Here is a 20,521-nt window from a genome sequence, read left to right on the forward strand (position 1 = left end):
TACTGTTTGTTGAATCGATGAGGGTGGGTGGGGCTGGGGGTCGAGATCCATCAAGGAAGGTGGGTTGTGCACAAGGAGGGAAGGGACTCTGCTGACTCCTGGGTTCACCCCTCCTTTCCTAAGGCCATTTTTTCCTCTCTCCACCTCACAGGCCTCTCCCGGCTCTTCACAGCAAAGTAGGCACCAGATAGGTACATGTGACAACCAGGGTTCTGAGAGGGATGGGGGCTCTGACCAGTGCTATGTCCCCCTCCCAAAAAAAGAACAGCTGGGTTAGTTTCCTTCTTTGCCTTCAGGGATGGCCCCAGGCCATCCCTGAACTTACCCAGCTTAGCTTCTCTGCTCTGCCCATAGGCCCACACTGCAGCGGTGGTGGCGGGAGCTGAAAGGATTGGTACCCCCCCAAACCAGAGGTTTTGTCTGGTGTAGGAGGAGCTTTGCTGGGAATCAGATCACTCCCTGGACCCCAAATAAGCCACTTCACCTCTGCAAGCCTCCCTTTCCTCATCTGTAAGATGGGATGGCCGGTGGCAAAGAAGCATGTCAGGTAGCAGGACCTGGGTACACATCTAGTCGGTGCGAAGAACCCTTTCACAGAACACGAGTGGTTCAGGGAGGGCAGAGGTGAGGAACTCCAAACAAGAAAGCAGATGAAACTGTCCTCAGTCAGCCACATGGCGCAGGAGCCAGTCATGCCTTAGGCAGAAGGAGGCAGGTTGGGTGGCCTGGGCTGGAAGTAGGGGTCAGTCCTGCCTTGTCAGTGGCAGGGATATTGTCAATAGCTGCTTCCTGACTGGGACGGGGCTTGCACAGGGCTGGCGCTCACGGGGTCTCTGCGAAGGCCTGGGCCAGATGCAGCCCCTCTCCAAATTCCTCCTCCCAGCAGTGGTCCCCGAAAACAAATGCTCATCCCCCCACCCCCTTCACATTCGCAGACTTGAACAGTAGGTGGCGCTGTAATAAAGAGCAGAACCTAACGAACCCGAAACAGGACACACCAGGGAAGGAAAAAAAAATCACATTTTGCAAACTGTGACCCCACCAGGGGTCACCATACCCTCGTAATCGAGGGCTGCAGCGATCACTGTGCCTGCGGACTGTGGGAGGCGGAGGTTCTCACAAAGTCCAGCCTCATGGCCTCCAGCCACCAACCTGCGTGGCCAGACCACGGTCGCCGCTGCACATCCCAGCTCCGCAGTCAGTGCGGTGGGAAGATCTCCGAGCACTGCTGCAGGGTGAGCTCCACCACCTGGTTCTGGAACACCATGGTCACGGGCACGGTGGTCTCCTCCGTCTCAGGCCGCAGCAATGTGGGCCCGAACACAATGGCCACGCTCTGCAACGACATGCGGTTCTGCTCCCCGTGCTCGATCACCCTGGGCAGGGGTGGGGTGGGATCAGCGCCCAGAGCTGGGAGTGGGGACGGGGTAGGGCGGGCATGGGTGCTTCAGCCACGATCCACCGTCTTCCCACCATGGGAAGGCTGTCCTACTCACCTGCACAGGTGCTGGAAGAGCACCCGCAGCGTGTCGAGGTTGGGGGCGGGCAAGGTGCGCACCAGGTCACGCACACAGCGGCTGCGCTGGGCGTGGTCCTGCAGCTCTGCGCAAGGGAAGGTCCAGAGACGGGGTCCGCTTAGAGTGTGGAAGGGGTCTGCTAGCGTCCCCGTCCTCTCTCCCTTCCCTCTCCCCAGCTGCTCACTGATGGCCACGATGAACTGGCTGAAGTGTGAGAAGGGGAAAAGGGGCTCAGGCAGCTCTCAGAAGAAGTGCTTCAGGGCGCCCGTGATCACGTGGACGTCCTCCCAGAGCCCATCGTCCAGGTCCAGACGCTCATCTGCGGCCAGGGAGGGGGAAGAGAGGACCAAGGGGAGGTCAGCACCCCTGCATCATGCCTTCAGGCCCTGGGACAGGGGGTGGGGTCAGGCCTCACCGTGGTCCACCTTATAGCGCAGCTTCTGGATGGTGGCCAGGTTTCCACTGATGCGGTAGAGCCCGTCAGTGTCCAGCCCTAGGGGGAGAGGGAGATACTGACTCTGGGGGGTGGCTAGAGCCCCTGCTGATTCTGTCTCTGGCTTCCAGTTCTCTCTCCCTCCACCCTGTGCCCACCCAAGGACCTCCCGGCTTTAGAGCTGGAGGGAGGCCACCGAACACCGGAAGCCTCGCTCAGCTCATGTGGTGCATACCCCGAGCCTCGACCGTGCGGATGCACTGCTGCACAAAGCGTGGCACCGGGCTCCTCTCGCGTTCACACAGGGCGGCCAGTGCGCAGCCGAACACCTGGTCTGGGACAGAAGGTCATCAGCGCCACCTGGTCCCGCGCCACCTGTGCCCAGTCTCCGGCAAGCCACGGATACCTTTGATGTAGCCCTTCTCCTGTAGCGACTGCATTGTGGGCCTCCTCTGTAGGAACTTGCGGAGCTTATGCCGGACCCTACTAAAGTCGCTCTCCACGCTCGCGGTGCTCAGTGCTAGTGAGGCTGCCACAGGGGAACCCGGTTGGTCTGTGGCCTTGGGGCTTGCCTGGCAGTCCCCAACCAGAGCATTACCTCCCACCCCCAAGAGATAAGACTCCAGGATGCTCTGCTCTCCCTCTTCCCCACCTCCACACACCTGCACTCTGGCGCGCATCATCCTCTTGCCAGTTTCCCAGGCGCTCACTAGACCCGAAGTCTGCGCTGCTGATCTCACTTTCCTCTCCAGGGGCAGATCTGCAGACTGGAATCAGCAGCCTCAGAGAGGCAGGGCCTGAGGCCAGCTGGGGTCTCTCAGAATGGACCGGATATGCCCCCCAGGCGGAGTTCTCCCTTCTCTTAATGGGTAAACTTCCCTCACCTCCTCCAGGGAATCAGAAGTTCACCTTCGTTGACTGCAGAGCCCTTAAGGTGTGGGAGAGTCATTCTGTTCTCTTCCACCCTTTCTTATCCTAGCCACCCCTACCACCCCCCAGTTTTTGGCCTCATTTCTCATATTTTCCTCAGCTATATACACTCCACTAGACTGACTCCCAGTTGTGCAATTCCAGTTGGGGCACTATTAACTGCACCAGCATAATCTCCTTGCATCTGGATTCCTGCATCTGGATTTAATACAGATCATGGTCAAAAACCACCGTGTTATTGCCAGGCAAATAACTGTCAGAGAGGCCCTGCCCTATCTCTACTTATGTAATTGATAATGGTAGACTTCTGGAACAGGGCATGTAGCTCAGTGGCAGAGCACTTGTCTAGTATGCAAATAGCCCTGGGTTATATCTTCAGCAAACACACACCCAAAAACGGCTGGGTGTGGTAGCTCATGCCTATGAGCCTGGCTACTCAGGAGATGGAAGCAGGAAGATGGAGGTCCAGGTCAACCTGGGTAAAATTGAGAGACTGAAAAACAAACTAAAAACAAATAGATGGGACATGGCTCAAGTGATAGAGCACTTGCAAAAAACCAAACCAAACCAAACAAAAACCTGGGGGTAGGTACCAGTGAGAGAGGGGCAGGCATAAGGAAAGGGCAAAGGAGAGCAAATATGATGGGTGTAGTTTGTATTCATGTATGAAAATAGACTAATGAAACCTGTTGAGATTGTTCTAAGAAGGGGGGAGGGGAGATTAGGGAGGTTGGAGGGGGTGAAACCAATTAAGATATATTCTAAGCACTTATGTAAATGTCACAGTGCATCCCCCTGTACAACTATGATATGCTGATAAAAATATTAATAAGAAATTAAAATAGAAAAGACAAAAAAGTAGCCTGCCGAACTCAATCATTTTAAGTTTTATCTTCTAGTCTCAGCCTGTTCTTCCAGCCTGAGGCTGGTTCTCAGAGTATTTCCTCTCCCTCTGCCTCCCTTGAAATGGGAACATCCTCTAGGTTACTACCCAGGGGAAGTTCTAGCCCTTGGGTAGAGTACTCCTGCAAGGCCTCCTTAGGGCTGGCGTGATATGTGTAAGGAAGAGCCTTTCTTCTCTGCCATTCCAGCCATAAGGGGGCTATACCTGCAGGGAAGGTCCCTCACCCATGGTACTGGTGCCATGGAGTCTGGCCCATGTGGGCACAGCTGCCCTATACAATGTCTGGCTGCCCCCTCCCCACCAGCCCTGGAGGCCCAGGCTCTGCCTACCAGCTCCTCAATGCCCAGGGTGATGGCCTTGTGCCAGATGTTGATGATGGCCTCTGAGTCATGCTGGATCAGGTACTCTGAGCCACCGCAGCTCCGCAGCTGGAAAGACACAAGTTACTGGGTCATTTCTGGTTCCTGAGTCTACAGCGGGTAAGATGGGTACAGAGATGGAGGTAACCCATCCTTGACCGTAGGGACTCAGAACCTAATGGAGCAAAGATCCAAGTCTTCCTCCTCATTTAAAGCCATGGGTGACAGCATTTGTTACAGATGAACAAAGTTTTAGCAACTTCCTCCTGGGCACACAGCCAGCAAGAGATGGAGTACAGCTGTGCAGGGGTCAACTGCAGGGCCCCATCCTGTCTCCCTGTGAGCCACAGAGCATGGCAGGCCTCACCCAGAGCACTGGCCTGCAAAAAGGCAAGTGACAGAAACTTCCCATGGGAGACCCTGGCTGCTGGAACAACAATGAAGAAAACCTGAGAGAGAATCTGAAACTGGATCATGGCTGGTCCATGGCTGATTCCAAACACACTGAGCTGCTTGGAACATTGCCCCAGCTTGCCCTACATCTGAGCCTGGCCAGTGAGTCCTCTCACAGCTATCATGAAGAAGCGTAGATGAACCAAAACTCCAGAGGGAAGCTTTGTGACACAGAACTGGCAGCCTTGCTGACTTGGAAGGTTCCCTCATGGGTCTCTGGCTCTGGCTAATGGAAGTGCTCAGCTGCAGAACTGCTCACCAACCCCACGCAGTGAGAGGCAGAGACAGCAGAACCTGGCTCAGACAGCAGGGAGCAACTTCTAGAGTCAAGAGGACTGCCTTTTGGCTGCCTTCCTTTAAAAATTATAAATTGAATACTATTTAAACTGCTTTTTAAAATGACAAAAAGGAGGTTGGGAGTGTAGCTCAGGGGCAGAGAGCTTTTCTGGCATACAAAAGGCCCTGGGTTTGATTCCCAGTGCTGAAGAAGATGAAAATAAAATAAAGTTGAAAGCTACGTTGTCTAGTTATGAAACAATATTTCTTTTTCTTTTCTTCTATATATTTTTTTGTACTGGGGTTTGAACTCAGGCCCTTGTGCTTGCTAGGCAGGTGCTGTACCATTTGAGCCACCCCTCCAGCCCTCATAGCAATATAATTCATAAAGCATTTATCCTGTTGAATGCACAGGCAAGCTGAGCTGCCCCCAGGGCTGCCCTTTGGGGACTGTCACTCTAGGAGGATGAGGAAAGTGTGCTGTGAGGGCTTCCTGGGCCCCACAAAGCTGTCCATCCTTGAGGACAGAGAATTTGGAGTTGTCTCTTGAGGAAAATTCTGGAGTGGTCTACAGACCACCCTGAGTAGAGGGAGGATGACCACCAGCCAGCCAGGAGGTGGAGGGCTCCCTGACTTCTGCTCAGGCCCGTCAGCCTTCCCATCTACTCAAACAGCTTCCTGCCTCCCTAGCTTTGCTAGAAAAGACAACTCAAACAGGCCTCCTCTGAAACTTTCATCAGAAGCTTGGTCAGAGAGGTGACCTTTGCAGAGAACAGTTAGAAGGCTGTCCCTTGAGGTCCAGAAAGGAACATACCTAGCAATGTAATGTCCCTGCTCAATTTGATGCCATGGCAGACATTGCTAGTTGATCACAGAACTCTATCCTGCCAAGCTTCAAGAAAGCTCTAGAATTCTCAAGAAGGCTCCAGACCTAATGGTAAGAGTTGCTCATGAATGAAACTGGTTTTGCAACCCTGATCTGTGAATACCTTAGTTCTTGAACAGAATGAAACTTGGTGAATCATCAATTCCTTGCAAAACTGCTTTGTCTGAGCTGGGATGCAAGGCTTCACTTTTGGCTTTCTTCATAATATGCTACCTAAAGCAGCCCTAAAATCCCTACGTTGACCTCCATGGAGCTCTTTGGCAGGACACTGGTCTCATCACTCCACACCCCATGATCATAGAACTGCCTATTAGAAATTTTTTTAAAAGCTGAGGGTTAGCTTTGATTCCCCGAAAATCTGGATAGGATGTTTTTATGTTGTTATTGTTTTCAGCAATAAGAGCCATGTAACTGATGGAGTTTCTCTTTTCACCTTTGCTGCCAGGAAAACTGGAGCTAAATTTCTCTCAACAACCACCTTGGCACGAGTCAATCATCTTCCCTAATCATCCATCCTGACGCCATCTCTAACTTGTTTTCCTCGTTCTGGATTTTTTTTTTTTTGTGGATGTTAACAGCTCACTGCCTGTGCTTTTGTTGTGCTTTGCCTTATAGCTCTTAAGGACTGTTAAAAACAAGACAACCCTGTGACAGCAAAGGGTGTGGCACTATGAGGACCTTGCCTAAGTCTTCTCGCTCTTCCTGCTGGGGGAGCCTGACTAGGCTTGTCACTGCCCTGATTTGTTTACTGGGGACCCAGTCCAGATGAAAGCTGGGCTCTGGCAAGTGAGAGCAGTTTTCCTGGTCCAGCCTATCAGAGTAAGCAGCCTGAACAGAATCTCCTGATTTGTCTTAGGCCAACAGATGGAAGGAGGGTGGCCATTGTAGGCGTCAGTTTCATCTCCCAAAAACCTTGCTTTTTCCCACCCTCTGGGGCAAGGATTATTAACTCAGAGAGGAAACTGCAGAATCCATGATGGCCAGGCAGAAACACTGGACCTGGGATTAGGACGGCTTTGGCCTTGAGCTCTGAGATTTCCAGTCCCAAGTTCTTCCTAGGTTCTCCTTTCTGGGGGTTGCCTGCAGTGAGGGTCCCAGTCCATTAGTAAGCTCCTCTCTCCTGCCCACCCTCCCCACTTACCTCCAACACATTCTTCTTGCTGGATTTCTCTTTGGGGGCCCAGGAGAGAGAGGCCCCCTTCAGCTCCACTGTGTACTCAGGGGTGGAGAGCTTGGAAGGGTACCTCTGTGGAGAGAGGAGGAGTGGGGAGCCTTCAGCAGATGTGTCTGCTACAACACCCTGGCTCTGACATACCAGGCTCCCCAGCCTAAGCGACAGGCTGAGGCCACTGTTGTGGCTAGGCAACAGCCCTTGGGGAAAGGGGCCTGAGGGTTCCTGAAACCCCAAGGTCCTGGTGTTTCTTAGCCCTAGAGCCTGCTGACTGGCTTGTCCTCTGCCACCTGTCCACCCAGGGAAGGACAGAAAACGGGCCCATTCCTGTCCCTGTGAGCACCAGGCTCCAGTCTCCCTGCCCTCCAGACTGGAGCTGGCTACTCTCAAGGACTGCTCCCTAGCCCCCAGGTGGCTGGAAGGGCTTTTCCAGCAGTGACTCTGTCATCATCACCCCTTTCCCGCCAAGGTGCAGCTTCTTTGGCACTTAGGCATTGCTCTCTCAGACTGGTCTTTCCCAAAGTAGATCAGACAAAGAGCAGAAGGGATGGTCCCTGCTCCAGGATGGGCCTCACCAGGCCGCCTGCAGCTGAGGTCTTTGAGTCCTTGAAGAAGGTCGGGACACCACCCTCCAACACGGTCCAGGAGGTACTCCAGCGCTTCTTCCTAGGTGGGTGGGGCAGTGGGTTGGGCAAGACTTAGATTTGCTCCTGGGCTGGGCCCTCCCTCACTCCCAGGAGCAGGGCACAGAGCTTAAGAACACAGCCTGGGGCACCACTTGGGAAAACTGGACTCCTGCCTCTAACAGCTGGTAGCCAAGGGACCTTGGGCATCTATTTCTTGGTGCCTCAGTTTCCTCACAGGACCTCCTGTGAAGTCCCCGTGAGGATCAGTGAGAGCCTGGTACAGGGGAAGCACTCAGTGAACATCGCCATTCAGGCCCACCCTGCCCGGTTCTGAATGCTGACAGGCTCTCACCGGAGCCGCTTCCCCTTGTCCACCGTCTTGGTGCGATGGAGCACCCCTGCCTTGTCCAGAGTCTTGATCTAAGAGATAGAAGTGGAAAAAGGTGTAGTCAGAGGGTGAGCCACGAGGAGCACATATAGCTGCCCCTCAGTTGGCAGCTCTCTCCAGCCTGGGCCTGAGTCTCAGGTGAGACTTCCTCCCATCTCCCACCCTCTCCCTACTCTGCTGGCACTGGGACCTGTGGTTATATCCCACCTGCCCCCAGGACCTCCAGAAACCCCTATTTTCTCAGTGGAGGTCCTATCAAGAGTCTTCATGGCCTTTCTCTACCTTCCCCTCCGGAGGGCTGACCTGGGCTGGGGTATCACTGTCCTGGCTGGATTTGCGGATGTTTCGTGGGGCAGGGACAGGGACCTGGGGAGTTAGACCTGTCATATATCACCCCCTCCACTTTTCCCAGCGCTCTCCCTTCCCCTGTTGGTTACCTGGGGCAGCTCCCACTGAACAGAGGAGTCCTCTGGCTTGTAGAAGTATGGCTTTCCATGCTGGTCCTCCAACCTCACCCACTGTGGGGATAGGGATGGTCACGGCCCCTAGCCAAACTCATTAGATGGGGGGTGGGGGTGGGTGAAGGTTCCCTTCAACCAGAGTCCAAGGTAGCACCAGGGGCAGTTGCAGGTAACTGTTGTGGGCTGGGTTTGGTTCTTTGTAGGAATTGCAGTTTAGAGTCTTAAGGGGAAACCAGGTGCAGATCGCTCATGCCTGTAAGCCTAGCTACTTGGGTGGCTGACATCGGGAGGATCATAGTTCAAGGCCAGCCAGCACAAATACGTTTTAAAACACCATCTCCAAAATAAACAGAGCAAAATGGACTGGAGGTATGTCTCAAACCAGAAGGCCTGAGTTCAAACTCTAGTCTCCTCCACCACACACACAAAAAGTCTTAAGGGGAGCTCCTAGTGAGGAAAGTTGAGAGCAGTGACCCTGGGTCTGTCTGGGCCCATCTGCCAGTGCTGCCCCTACCTGCTCTTGGGTGAAGTGGTTGGTGTGGAGCATCTGTTTGTCGGGGCTGATGTGACAGGACCAGCCAGGGGGTGCAGTTAAGGGAGAGGTGGGGCCAGGCTCACTGAAGGAACCCACGGGGAAATAGACCTCTTCCGGGTAACTGGTCAGCAATTCGGGGTAGTCTGTCTCAGGGGTGGGGGGCTGCAGGGACCAGAAGATGGAGTCAGAGGTTCTCAGTGAGAGTACCGTCCCCTGCCCCCACCTTCTGTACCAGACCCAACCCATCACTCCCTGTGGCAGAGGGGGAGGCGGAGTCAGAGGCGCTCAGACTCAGCCCCACCCACTAGGCCCCGCCCCCACGCTCGACTCCCTGAGGAGTGGGAGGCGGGGTCAGAGGCCCTGGAGGAGGAGAACAGCCCCACCCACCGGGCCCCGCCCCTTGCTCTCAGGTCCATGAGGGCCAGGAGGCGGAGTCAGAGGCCCTGGACAACAGCCCCACCCACCAGGCCCCGCCCCTCGCTCTCGGGTCCGAGGGTCAGGAGGCGGAGTCAGAGGCCCTGGAGGAGGAGCACAGCCCCACCCACCGAGCCCCGCCCCTCACCCTCTGGTCCCTGAGGGTCAGGAGGCGGAGTCAGAGGCCCTGGACAACAGCCCCACCCACCGGGCCCCGCCCCTCACCCTCTGGTCCCTGGGGCTGCCAGGGCTCTTGCAGGGCTGCATCTCCAGCTCTTCCTCCGGCTCCTCCTCTGGCTCGTCCTCCCAGACTGTCTCGCCCGTCAGCGGGTTGTAGAAGAACACCCTGCGGCTCTCCTCATCCCAGTACTGGCCCCACTCTGCCTCAAGGCTCTCCTGGCTGCCCACTGAGGCCGGGGAGGTGGCCGGGCCGGTGGCGCCTTCAGCAGTCTCGAAGGGCGACTCCCAGGTGGTCACGCCCGTGTCGGGATCGTGGTAATAGGGGCGCCCGGTGCTCGCGTCCGTGTGCGTCTCCCACACCGGGCCGGATGGAGGAGCAGCGGCTGCGTGGGGCGAAGTGGCCCGCGGCTGCCGTTCTACGTTTGCGTACACGGGCTCCGGGGGTTCGTCCACCTGTGGAAGGCGAAGGAGACGACTTTCAGGGCAGCTCGAGGGTCACATAGTGCCAACTCGGCTACTTGCCACCTGGGCGACCTTCAGCCAGTCCCATTACCTCTCTGCCTCAGTTTCCCTGGGTGTAAGACATGTGCTCTGCCCATTCCAGAAGTTGTAGTGACCAGAATAAGATGTTCTTGAAAGTACTTTGTAAAGTAGTTAGCACCACAGATGGGTGGGTGATTATGTTATTATTTATTATTAACAATAAAACATTGATAATCCAGTTTTCATGACTGTATACTCAAAGAGGCAGGGACAGAGAAATGGCCTGGGACCTCCGTTCAGTGGTCCCCTTTTCAGCTTCAGCTTTGCCTTCCACAGCTCCAATGAGAGCTTCCACCCGTTCCTTCCCTCCCAGTCTAGAAAGCTCTGGGATTGGGTTGGGTTTGCAGATATGGGAGTCAGTTTCAGATGTGAGAGAGAGAGAGAGAGAGAGAGAGAGAATGATGATAATGAGGGTTTGGTTAATGACAGACTACAGATGTGATGGTGGTCACACAAGGTTATAAAGGAACTGAAAAATTCTTATCACCTAGTGACACTGTAGCCATGGTAAAGTCAGAGTATGACACGTTACTCATACATTTGGGGCAATGCTGTGTAAATAAATCTATTGTGCCACCAGTTATATAGAAGTACAGCACATAGGGCTGGAAGCACGGAGGTAGGTGTAGAAGTATAGCATGAAGCCCTGAGTTCAAATCAAAGTACTGCCAAAAAAAGTGTAGCACATATAATTAGCTATGTACAATACATACACTTGATAACAATAATTAGATAATGCTACTGGTTTGTCTGTTTACTAACCTATACTTTTTATCCATATTTCAAAGTGTTTTCTTTTGCTTAAAAAAAAATAGGTTAGCTAGTTGCCAGTGGCTCACTCCTGTAATCCTAGCTGATTGGGAGGACTGTGGTTCAAGAACAGCCCAAGCAAATAGTTTGAGACTTATCTCCAAATTAACCAGAGCAAAATGGTCTTGAGGTGTGACTCAAGTAGTAGAATACCTGCTTTGCAAATGTAAACCCTGAGTTCAAAATCCAGTGTCTCCAAAAAAATTAAAGTTTACTGTGAAAGTGTGTGCGTTACCCCGGCAGCTGCTTCATACATTGGTTGCTATGACTCCATGCAGACCACATCAAACGGTGTGAGCTGCACCACGTAGGTTTACGTGAGTACACTGCAGGATGTTCACATGACAACAAATCACCTAATGGTGCATTTTTCAGAATGTGCTCTCATGACTGTGTGTATGTAGAGACAGACTAAGACAAAGACTTAGTTGACTTGTAACAATTCAACTGAGTCTATAACAAAGACTCAAAATTGAAAAGCTATAAAATAACTGATATATTACATAACTTTTTTGTGTGTGTTGTACTGGGGATTAAACCCAGAGCTTTGTGCATACTAAAGAAGCATTCTACCACCAAGCTCCCTCTAGCCTTTTTTAATTTTTTATTTTAAACAGGGTCTCCCTAAGTTACCTAGCCTGGCCTCGAACTTTCAATCCTGCTGCCTCAGCTTCCTAAGTGTACCTTACTCTATAAGCGCAGGCTACCATGCCCGGCAAGAACATTTATAAGACAAAAAAAGAAACAATGCTGGGAGGATGTGGAGAAAGGGAAATCCCATACAGTGTTAGTGGGAATGTAAACTGAGGCAGCTGTTATGCAAAATGGTCTGAAAGTTCCTCAAAGAGCTCCAAATAAAACTTCCATGTCTCCAGAGCCCCACTATGGGTAAACACCCAAGGGAATGAAATCAGTAGGGTGGAGAGACATCGTCACTCGAAGGCTTAGAGCAGCTCTAGGTGTCCACTGATGGATGAGAAAAAGCGTGTACCCACACAACGGGATACTAATCCTGTCATTCTTCATCTCATGGATGGAACTGGAGGACACTATGTTAAGTGAAATAAATCAGGCACAGAACAGATACTCCGTGTTCTCGTTGATATGTGCAAACTGAAAAGTTGTTCTCAAAGAAAGAGCATAGAATGGCAGTTACCAGAGCCTAGGAAGGGTGTAGGGGAGGAGTGATGGAGAGTGTGGAGAGAGGATGGCTCATGGGTATGGGGGTGAGGCTGGGTAGGAGGAATAACTTCTAAATTCATAGCACTGGAGTAGCATTTGACAGCATTTGACAGCAATGGAGTAAATATGTAAAATAGCTAGTACAGAGGACTTTGAATGTTCCCAACACAAAGAAATGATAAATGTCTGTGGGGATAGATATGTCAACTACCTTGAATATTCTACATTTTACACACATCTGGAGAAGTCACTGTGCCCCACAAATATTATAATTACTGTGTCAAATAAAAATATATTTAAAAAAATAAAGAAAACTTGTGCAGTAAAATAAAACTATTAGCAAACTCCAAAGACACTCTTGGCTGGGCACCTGTAGTCCCAGCTACTCAGGAAGCTGGACAGCAGGACTGCTTGAGTCCAGGAGTTTGAGGTCAGCCTGGGCAACATAGTGAGAACCAGCTGCAAAAAAGGAGAGGAGTAATCACAACTCATGTAATAGAGCTTTTTCCCTAATATAGAAAAAGCTCCTAGACATCAATAAGAAAAGACAAATATATTAATAACAAAAGACGGGACTGTAAAATAGGTACAGGTGTGTGTGGGGGTTACTATGGGAGGGGAGGAAGGCTAACAAGGAGATTAAAGTAAGGGAATATGTTTGACAGACTTCATATATGAAATAGAACAAAGAAACAGCTTGCAGTTGCTTTAAGTAGGATGGGGAAGGGGTTGAGGGGGAGAGATGACGGGGATGATGTAACTAATTACAATGCAAGCCTAATCAGAAGTGTCACTATTAATCCCCCCTGTATAACAAATATATCCTAATAAAAAATTTATTAAAAAAAGACAAATAACTCAGTAGGAATGGGCAAAAGACATGAATAGACTATTTAAGATAAAGAGAAACCAACAACCCTTAAATATCTGGAAAGAGAAATGCAAATGCAAGCCACTTTAAGACAAACTATGTATTTTACTATCAGATTGGCAGAAAGTGAAACTTGGCAACACTCAGCTGGCAAAGCTGTGGGCAAATAGGCACTCATTTGTATTGGTGGGAGAGCAAATTGGTTTACACTTCATGGATGGCAATTTGGCAATACCTACGCTTTACCCTTTGACCCAGAAAGCCTTCTGGAATTTTCCCTATATATACTTGCACACAAACAAAAGCTAATTCATTATAGCATTGTTGGAATTAGGAAAAGATGAAACGTGGTCCAAGTGTTCACCAACAGGAGACTGGTTAAATGCATTATGCTACCTTCCTACAATGGAAAACCATGTATCTGTAAGGAAGAAGAATCCTCTCTACGTACAATCTCTGAGGTACATTGTTCATCAAAAGGCAAAAAGCTGGGCTGGTGGAGCGGCTCTAGTAGTTAAGAGTACCTGCCTAGCAAGTGTGAGGTCCTGAGTTCAAACCCAGTACCACCAAAAAAAAAAAAAAAAAAGGCAAAAAGTAACCAAGGCACAGGACAGTGTTTTGTGTGAAAGACACAGAAAATCAAGTCACCGGATATCTATTCATACTAGTTTACATCTGTATAAAGAAACTCTGGAAGAATAAAGAATGAATGAAGTGACTTGTGAACTGATGGAAGACAGGGCAAAGAAACGAGGCGTGCATGAGACTCACTAAGTGCTCAATAGTGCTCTGATTTAAAAACTAAAACCAAAACCCAGGGCCTTATGCATGCTAGGCAGTACTCTACAACTGAGCTATACCCCCAGCCCCAAGTAACTGCCATGGAGCCCTTCTGTTGGTGGAGCTGGTGTGGGAGTTTGGGCCATCATTTCTGCCTTAGAGTAAGAAAAATGCCATAGAAAGGTCAGCAGCTGAGCTGGGGCCCTAAAGGCTTTCCAGAGGCAAAGACGAAAAACCTTCTAGGCACAATGTTTTGAAAGGAAAAAGGCATAAAGGGTAGAGAAGCAACAGGCCTGTAACAGGAGTGAAAACACGCCAATTACAACAGTGAAGGGAGAGTGGCTGATTAGATTGCAAGGCCAGGTAATGGAGGGTCTTGAATATTAAACTGTTAAGGGCACATGCAGCAAAGGTTCCCAACACAGAAGTGCAGCAGAAGCCCCTGGAGAACTTATCAGGTACAGATGCAGGGGCCCCAACTTAGTGAATCAGACTCCAGGGTTGCATGTGGGAGCTAAAGATTTCTGCACGAGAAAGTGACCTGGCCACAGCTATGTACACTATAGGGTGGACTGCTCTGGGTAAGGAGATCAGACCTCGGGTGTACCAAACTCAGGTCCCAGATGCCTCCGTCTGACATAAATGCCCCTCATCTGTGCTACCACAGTGCCCTGTGTGTGCCTCCTGTGTGGAAGTGCAGACCACACTCCCCTGGACAGTGTGGCTGAGTTCCAGCTAGCTTCAGCTAAGTACATGCTACCAGCTGACTGGCCTAAGAAAACACAGAGTAAGGTAGGAGGACAATTAGAAAGCCAATGTCACCCAGGAAAGGGGTAAGAACCTGACCTAGGAGAGTGTCAGCAGGCATGGAAATACAGATCAGAGGCTGACAAGGCACCTTTGCTCAGTGCCTAAATGAAGGTGGCATTTAATATTCCTTAGAGGTGCAGTGACAGCTACTTACTCAAAAGCCCAGGCAATTAGAGGCAAGGCCAAAGACAGGGTCCCCAGGTGAAATTCAGATATTCCACCTGGATTCCACTCTTTGATAAAAATCCCCAAGCCTCATATTGAATGTAATAGGACACAGATGTTCAAATATTCAAAGGCAGTTTCAGTAAACTTTTTCTGTAAAGGTCACAGAGTAAGTATTTTAGGCTTTGAAGGCCACATAAGCTCTTATAAGTGCCTCACTCTTCTAGGTGCGGTCAAAAAAGTCAGAAGCCCTGGGGTGGGAAGCAGCCACAGGCTCTTGCCTGAAGGCTGAGGGTTGAAAGGTCTAGTGGCTGTCTGGGCAGCTTGGTCTGGAGATAAACCTTTCTAGTAGATTCTCTGGGCCTGTCTCACTATCTCTACACTACAGCACAGGGTGTCTTCCGCACAGCTGGAAAGAGCCAAGTTCCCACACTGAAGCTCCTTCCCCAACCAAACCCTCTCCAGCTGATCTCACTTGTGGGTGACAGCTTTCAGGAGGGGCCAGAAGACAGGCTGAGGCAGAGGCTTCTGGTAGGCGTGTTTCTTCCTTTTTCCTCCGGCCTCAGCACGGATGTGTTTGGGATGCAGGCCGTGAATAAACACGGCCTCCAAGGCACTGCGCATGGTGTTGGCATCTCCGTCTTCACTAGTGACCACTGTGTCCAGGGACACACACTGCTTCTGCAGTGCCTTCACGGATCCCACCAGTTTCTTCTTGATGACCTAGGCAGTGCCAAACAGAAGACACCTTTAGGGGACAATCCTACAGAGTGCCCCTAAAATGTAACCCTTGGCCTGTCGTTCAATGCGTGTTCAAATACAGTGCGCACGCACCAATGTGTGTATCTATAGATTCCTTCTGCACATTATGACAAATAAAGACACAGCATAGAGAAGATACTATTTGGATATTCTTCATTGCGGATTCTTCTTGTTTTCTAACCAAACTTCAGTGAACTTATAGCTATGTAATCTTGTGTTTAAATTCTGGCTCCATCACAGTTATGTCTAGGGGTGACTGGGAAGGGCAGGGCTTAGGCTTCCCAGCTAACTTACATGGCCGGGATTCTGCAGAGATGAGCTGCGGGACAGAATGTGCCACTGTAGAACAATAAAAACATGGAAAAGGGCTGGGGTGGGGTTCCGCGGTAGAGGGCATGCTGAGCCTATGCTCAGGGCCTGTGGTAGATCCCAGCACGGTGCCAAACAACAAGGAAATAGCATGGTTACGTTAGGAAAGATCTGGGCCTGGCAGCCAAAGGCTTCCATTCAGTCTCAGCTCTGTCATAACCGGCGGGGGCACCTCAGACCTTTCACTTAACCTCTCTGAGCCTCAGTTTCCCCATCTGTTAGATGAAATAATACTTCCTGATCTTCAGCACTGGGGGCAACGCTCCTTGTGTGTCTCCATCACTTGGCACTATGCCTGGCACATAGTAAATACCTATAATGAATACATTACAAATGTACACAAAATCCTTGGGAAAAGCAAAAGTTATTTAATCATAATTATGTCAAAATTACAAGAAGTGTTTTTTTCCCAAACACACTAGACTACAAGGGATTACAGAAAAACTGGTTTAAGTGTTAGGATAATGGATAAATGTTTAACTCTTTTATTTTGAATTTAGTCCACACAGTAAATGTTAATAGTTTAGAAAACTAAATTTAAAAAATTAATGAGCTGTATTTACATATCATAAAATTCACCCATTTAAATTATAGAGTTTAATAGTTGTTCAGAGAATTGTGCAACCTTCACCACTGTCTAATTTTAGACCTTTCCATCACTCCCAAAAGAAACAATGTACATTAATGGTCGCCAGGGGCTGGAGAGAAGGGAATTGGGAGTGACTGCAGTCAGTCATCTGCTTTCTGCTTTTACAGATTTGCCTGTTCTGCACATTTCATATGAATGGAGTCATGCACCATGTGACCTTTTGTGTCTGGCTTCTTCCACTCAGCATGTTTTCAAGGTTTATCTATGCTATAAGATGTATCAGTACTTCATTCCTTATTCAACTACATGGATATACCATGTTTTATTGATCCATCAGTAATGGACATTTGAGTTGTTCCAAATTTTGGCTATAATGCTATGAACATTTATATCCAAGCTCTTATGTAGACATGTTTTCAAATCTCTTGGGATATACTCAGGCATGGAATTGCTAAGTCATATAAAACCCTGTGCTAGGCTGGGGATATAGCTCAGTAACAGAACACTTACCTAGTATGTATGAGGTCCTGAGTTTGATTCCCAACACCACACAAACCAACCAACCAACAAAACAAACAAAACCTCTGGGTTTAACTTTTCTAGGAAATACTGAACTGTTTTTGAAAGTGTCTGCACTATTTCACATTCCCACTAGCAAATGTCTCATAAGTCCAATTTTTCCACTTTTCTGGGGGGGTGGGGCAGTACTTGGGGATTGAACTCAGGGCCTTGTCCTTGCTAGGCAAGTGTTTGACCACTTGAGCCATGCTCCCAGCCCTTTTATTGCTTTAGTTTGTTTTTAGATAGGGTCTCCTGTTTTTTGCCTGGGCTGGCCTCAGACTGTGATCCTCTGCCTCCCCAGTAACTGGGATTACAGAGATACAGACATGTGCCATCATGGCTGGCTTATTTGTTGAGAGAGACTCTCATTGCCATTTTTCCTAGGCTGTCCTGGAACTGCAATCCTCCTTTCTCTCCTCCTGAGTAGGTGAGTAGGTAGAATTTCAGGCTTGCACCACCAAGCCCAACCAATTTTTCACATTTTTGTCAACATTTTTTATTGTCTTACTGATTATAGGCATCCTAGTGGGTATGAAGTAGTATCTCATTGTGGTTTGGATTTGCATTTCCCTGAGTCTAATGGTAATGAGGATCTTTTCATGTACTTATTGGTCATTTGTTTATTTCTTTGGAGAAATGCTGTTCAAATCCTTTATCCATTTCATAACTGGATTGTCTTTGTATTGCTGAATTGTAACAGTTCTTTATATATTCAGGATACACTAGATCCTTTTCAGATATAGGACTGGCAAATAGCTCCTTTTTCTGGGGGTTGTCTTTTCACTTTCTTCATAGTGCCCTTTGAAGCACAGGTTTTAACCCCGAAAAAGTCCCATTTTAAATGTTCTTTTTATGCAAGATCTTATCAGCAGTTATATAAAAAGTACAAACACTACTGAGTATTTGCTAGGTGCTGAGTCAGAGAATGCAGGGATAAATAGCATGCACCTTCAAGAAGTCCACACCCTCAAGGAGTCATCTATGCTGCCCTTGTAGGGCGCTGAACTCACTGGGGGCTCAGCTCCAGCTCTAGGGAGTTCTGGGTAGGATGGGGAAAGGGTCTTTGCATGAAAGCCAGCAGGAGACAGGTGAAGCTGACCCTCTAGTGGCCAGGAGGGGAAGGCACTCCTCTGAGGGCTGTAGTTACTTTCAAGAAGAAAGTTTTCTGAAGTGGGGAACAGCAATGGGGAGGAAAGGGAAATTCAGGTTTCCCCCAAGAAGCCACCTCTGGCTTCCCCTGATCCTAAAAGTTAACCAACCTCCTGCCTCTCCAAGGTAACTGACAGCCAGTCCAGAGTGCCCAAGACAGCCCAGGGCCAGTCCAGCGTATAGGACTCCCCAAGAGAGGGCATCTAAGGGGCTCTGGGGAGCTGGTCACAAACAATTTTTGTTCAAAGGTATATGTAAGCTGCCAATTTATTCCCATTAGTGGGGCTACAAACCAGTGCCTGGGAAGAGCTGTTTCAGACCAATCAATGTCTTGAGCAAACTGTGAACAATCACAGTGTAAGGGCAGAGCACTGAGGGTTGAATGAAAATCCCTGGTCTTCAGGTAACCCACCTTAAATCTTCATTGTGCTTTTCATAGATTTCCATTTTACAAGCAAGAAAATGGCAGACATCTCCCAGGAAGGACAGGATCTCCTCAGAGCCTGCTTTGGCTGGAACCTTTCTCCACCTAGCTGTCTTCATGGACAGTGCCCATTCATATCAAAGTGAGGAAAGCCAATGCAATGGTAAGCCCTCTGCAGCCCTTTCCACCCTTGATCATCCTGTGCCCACCTACCGAGACGGCAGCCCGGGACTCCTGTCCATTCTCCACCACTGAGAGCATTTCCACTCAGGCACCACTGAGCAAGGAGACTCACATGACACCTGCAGGGACAGATGGTGGCCAGATGAGCATGCTCCCAACTCACCCCGCAACCACAGTCCCCTCCCAGCAAGCAGCAGGCGGTCATCTCGGCTTACTCAAACTGCAACCGAAAGGCCTGTGAGCAACACAAAAGTAAAAACTGAGAGTGGATTTTAAGGAAGGAAAAAGCCAGAGGCTGAGTCCTTGGGAGGCGAGGAGCCCTGTGTGCCATGAGTGGGTGGTAAGGCCTCTGAACACCAAAAGCTACACAGAAAGCCAGGGCTGGTGGGATGGGTGTGTGGGGGCAGGGAGCCAAAGGCTGCTTCAGGGCACCAGGGAGATGCTTCAGCTGAAGGCGCCAAGAACCCATGAGGACCGGGAAGCAGGGCTCACAATTCACAGTCAAGGCCTGGGCCCTGCACCAGCCCCTGACTCCTGTCCCTGTCCAGGGTCTGCTATCTGGGTGATGGTGGATACAACCAAGCAGCTTCAGAAGGAGACAGGGTCTGTTGCCACACTCTGCTTCTCCATTGGGCAGCACAGGGACAATCTAAACAGACCAACATGGATTCTGATGGCAATTTCCCTCTAACCAGCAAGGCATGCTGGGGCACAGTAGATTTCTCAGGCAGAGTATGACCAAATAAAACACCCAGCACAGTGCCTGATGTGTTCCAGGTAGACATGGTATCTGTAATCCCAGTGGATGTAGCCACCCAAATCTACAAAGAATGCCAATGCCTGAAATATGGGTACCAATAGTTGAAGGCAGTCCATTATTCAATCCCTCAGTGTGGTGGCTCAAGTGGTAGAGCTCTTGCCTAGCAAGCATGAAGCAGTGAGATCAAACCCCAGTGCCACCAAGAAAAAAAACTTGTTAAGGTTGTCTGCTTTCAAATAATTATGATCCAAAGAAGTTAACACAACCAAGAAATGTTACCTAGATTGCAGCATTTGTGCTCTTCCTAATTGTCCTAGGGGTGCCATTTTATTATCTCCACCTGCTAGATAAGGACATGGAGCTGTCCCAGCTCAAGGAAGTACTGGAGATGCCATGGCTGATAGTGGCTTGGTTCCACTGCTGGACCTGAGTGACACCAATCCCAGGTGAGGGGAAACCCCAGAGGCCCGAGAGAGTGCCATCCTCAGAGCTGGACTCAGGGTGGGCTGCGAGGAGGACACTTTGGCTGGGGGCCAAGGCATGGGGTACAGGGAGTATTAAGGCCAGTCTGGCAAGCAAGGCTTACAGGACAGCGTGGAACACGACATCTGCGAAGCAGGGAAACACTGTGGTCCTCAATGAGGCGAGGCTGCCGAGGCAATCTCTGGCCTCTGGGGTTGGCAGAGTAAACCAGGCACAGGGAGTCACCCCGCTGTGGACCTCCTAATTCAGGCCACGCAGAGGGAAACAGGTGCATGGGGACGGTGGTCTGTGCAGGCTGCCAGGGAGAGCCCTGGACCCTGGCTGGCTGCCTCACCCGTTACCAAATTATATTCCACCCACCCAACCGCATTCCAGTCACGAGAACTCACCACAGGGAGCAGGGACCGGGCGGGCTGAGCTCCCGGCCGCTACAGCGCCTCAGACTCGGAGCCGACGCTACGGCCTCCGGGCCACTGACAACAGGAAGGGGCGCGGCGGCGCCTGACGTCATCACGTAGGCTCCGCGTCAGGCCCCGCCTCCGGCCCG

General features: G+C 50.2%; 1 protein-coding gene and 1 long non-coding RNA gene across 5 annotated transcripts; both read right to left on the minus strand.

Annotated features, from left to right (window-relative positions):
* Positions 1 to 18: 18 nt before the first annotated feature.
* On the minus strand, positions 19 to 20,507 carry LOC109678970 (rho GTPase-activating protein 27-like). Of its 4 annotated transcripts, none has more exons than XM_074045432.1 (16): positions 20,364 to 20,507; positions 18,762 to 18,850; positions 9,579 to 9,986; positions 8,919 to 9,101; positions 8,381 to 8,461; positions 8,226 to 8,309; positions 7,908 to 7,975; positions 7,505 to 7,595; positions 6,900 to 7,004; positions 4,114 to 4,212; positions 2,357 to 2,717; positions 2,186 to 2,284; positions 1,933 to 2,010; positions 1,702 to 1,836; positions 1,497 to 1,602; positions 19 to 1,336 (listed from the first exon to the last, which is right to left on the minus strand). In XM_074045432.1, the coding sequence occupies exons 2-14, from the start codon at positions 18,807 to 18,809 to the stop codon at positions 1,760 to 1,762; spliced, it is 1,782 nt and encodes a 593-aa protein (XP_073901533.1). In that variant the 5' UTR covers positions 18,810 to 18,850; positions 20,364 to 20,507; the 3' UTR covers positions 19 to 1,336; positions 1,497 to 1,602; positions 1,702 to 1,759. The 4 variants fall into 4 exon arrangements, with proteins under 4 accessions (XP_073901533.1, XP_073901532.1, XP_073901534.1 ...); XM_074045431.1 differs by having other exon boundaries at positions 19 to 1,376; XM_074045433.1 differs by lacking the exons at positions 19 to 1,336; positions 1,497 to 1,602; positions 1,702 to 1,836 and having other exon boundaries at positions 1,967 to 2,010; positions 2,186 to 2,279.
* Positions 13,025 to 18,754, minus strand: LOC109676017 (uncharacterized). Its single transcript, XR_012438482.1, has 2 exons — positions 18,537 to 18,754; positions 13,025 to 15,417 (listed from the first exon to the last, which is right to left on the minus strand). It is a non-coding gene; the product is annotated as an uncharacterized lncRNA (long non-coding RNA).
* Positions 20,508 to 20,521: the final 14 nt, after the last annotated feature.

Source organism: Castor canadensis, chromosome 11, assembly GCF_047511655.1.
Source record: "Castor canadensis chromosome 11, mCasCan1.hap1v2, whole genome shotgun sequence".
Classification (NCBI taxonomy): Eukaryota; Metazoa; Chordata; class Mammalia; order Rodentia; family Castoridae; genus Castor; species Castor canadensis.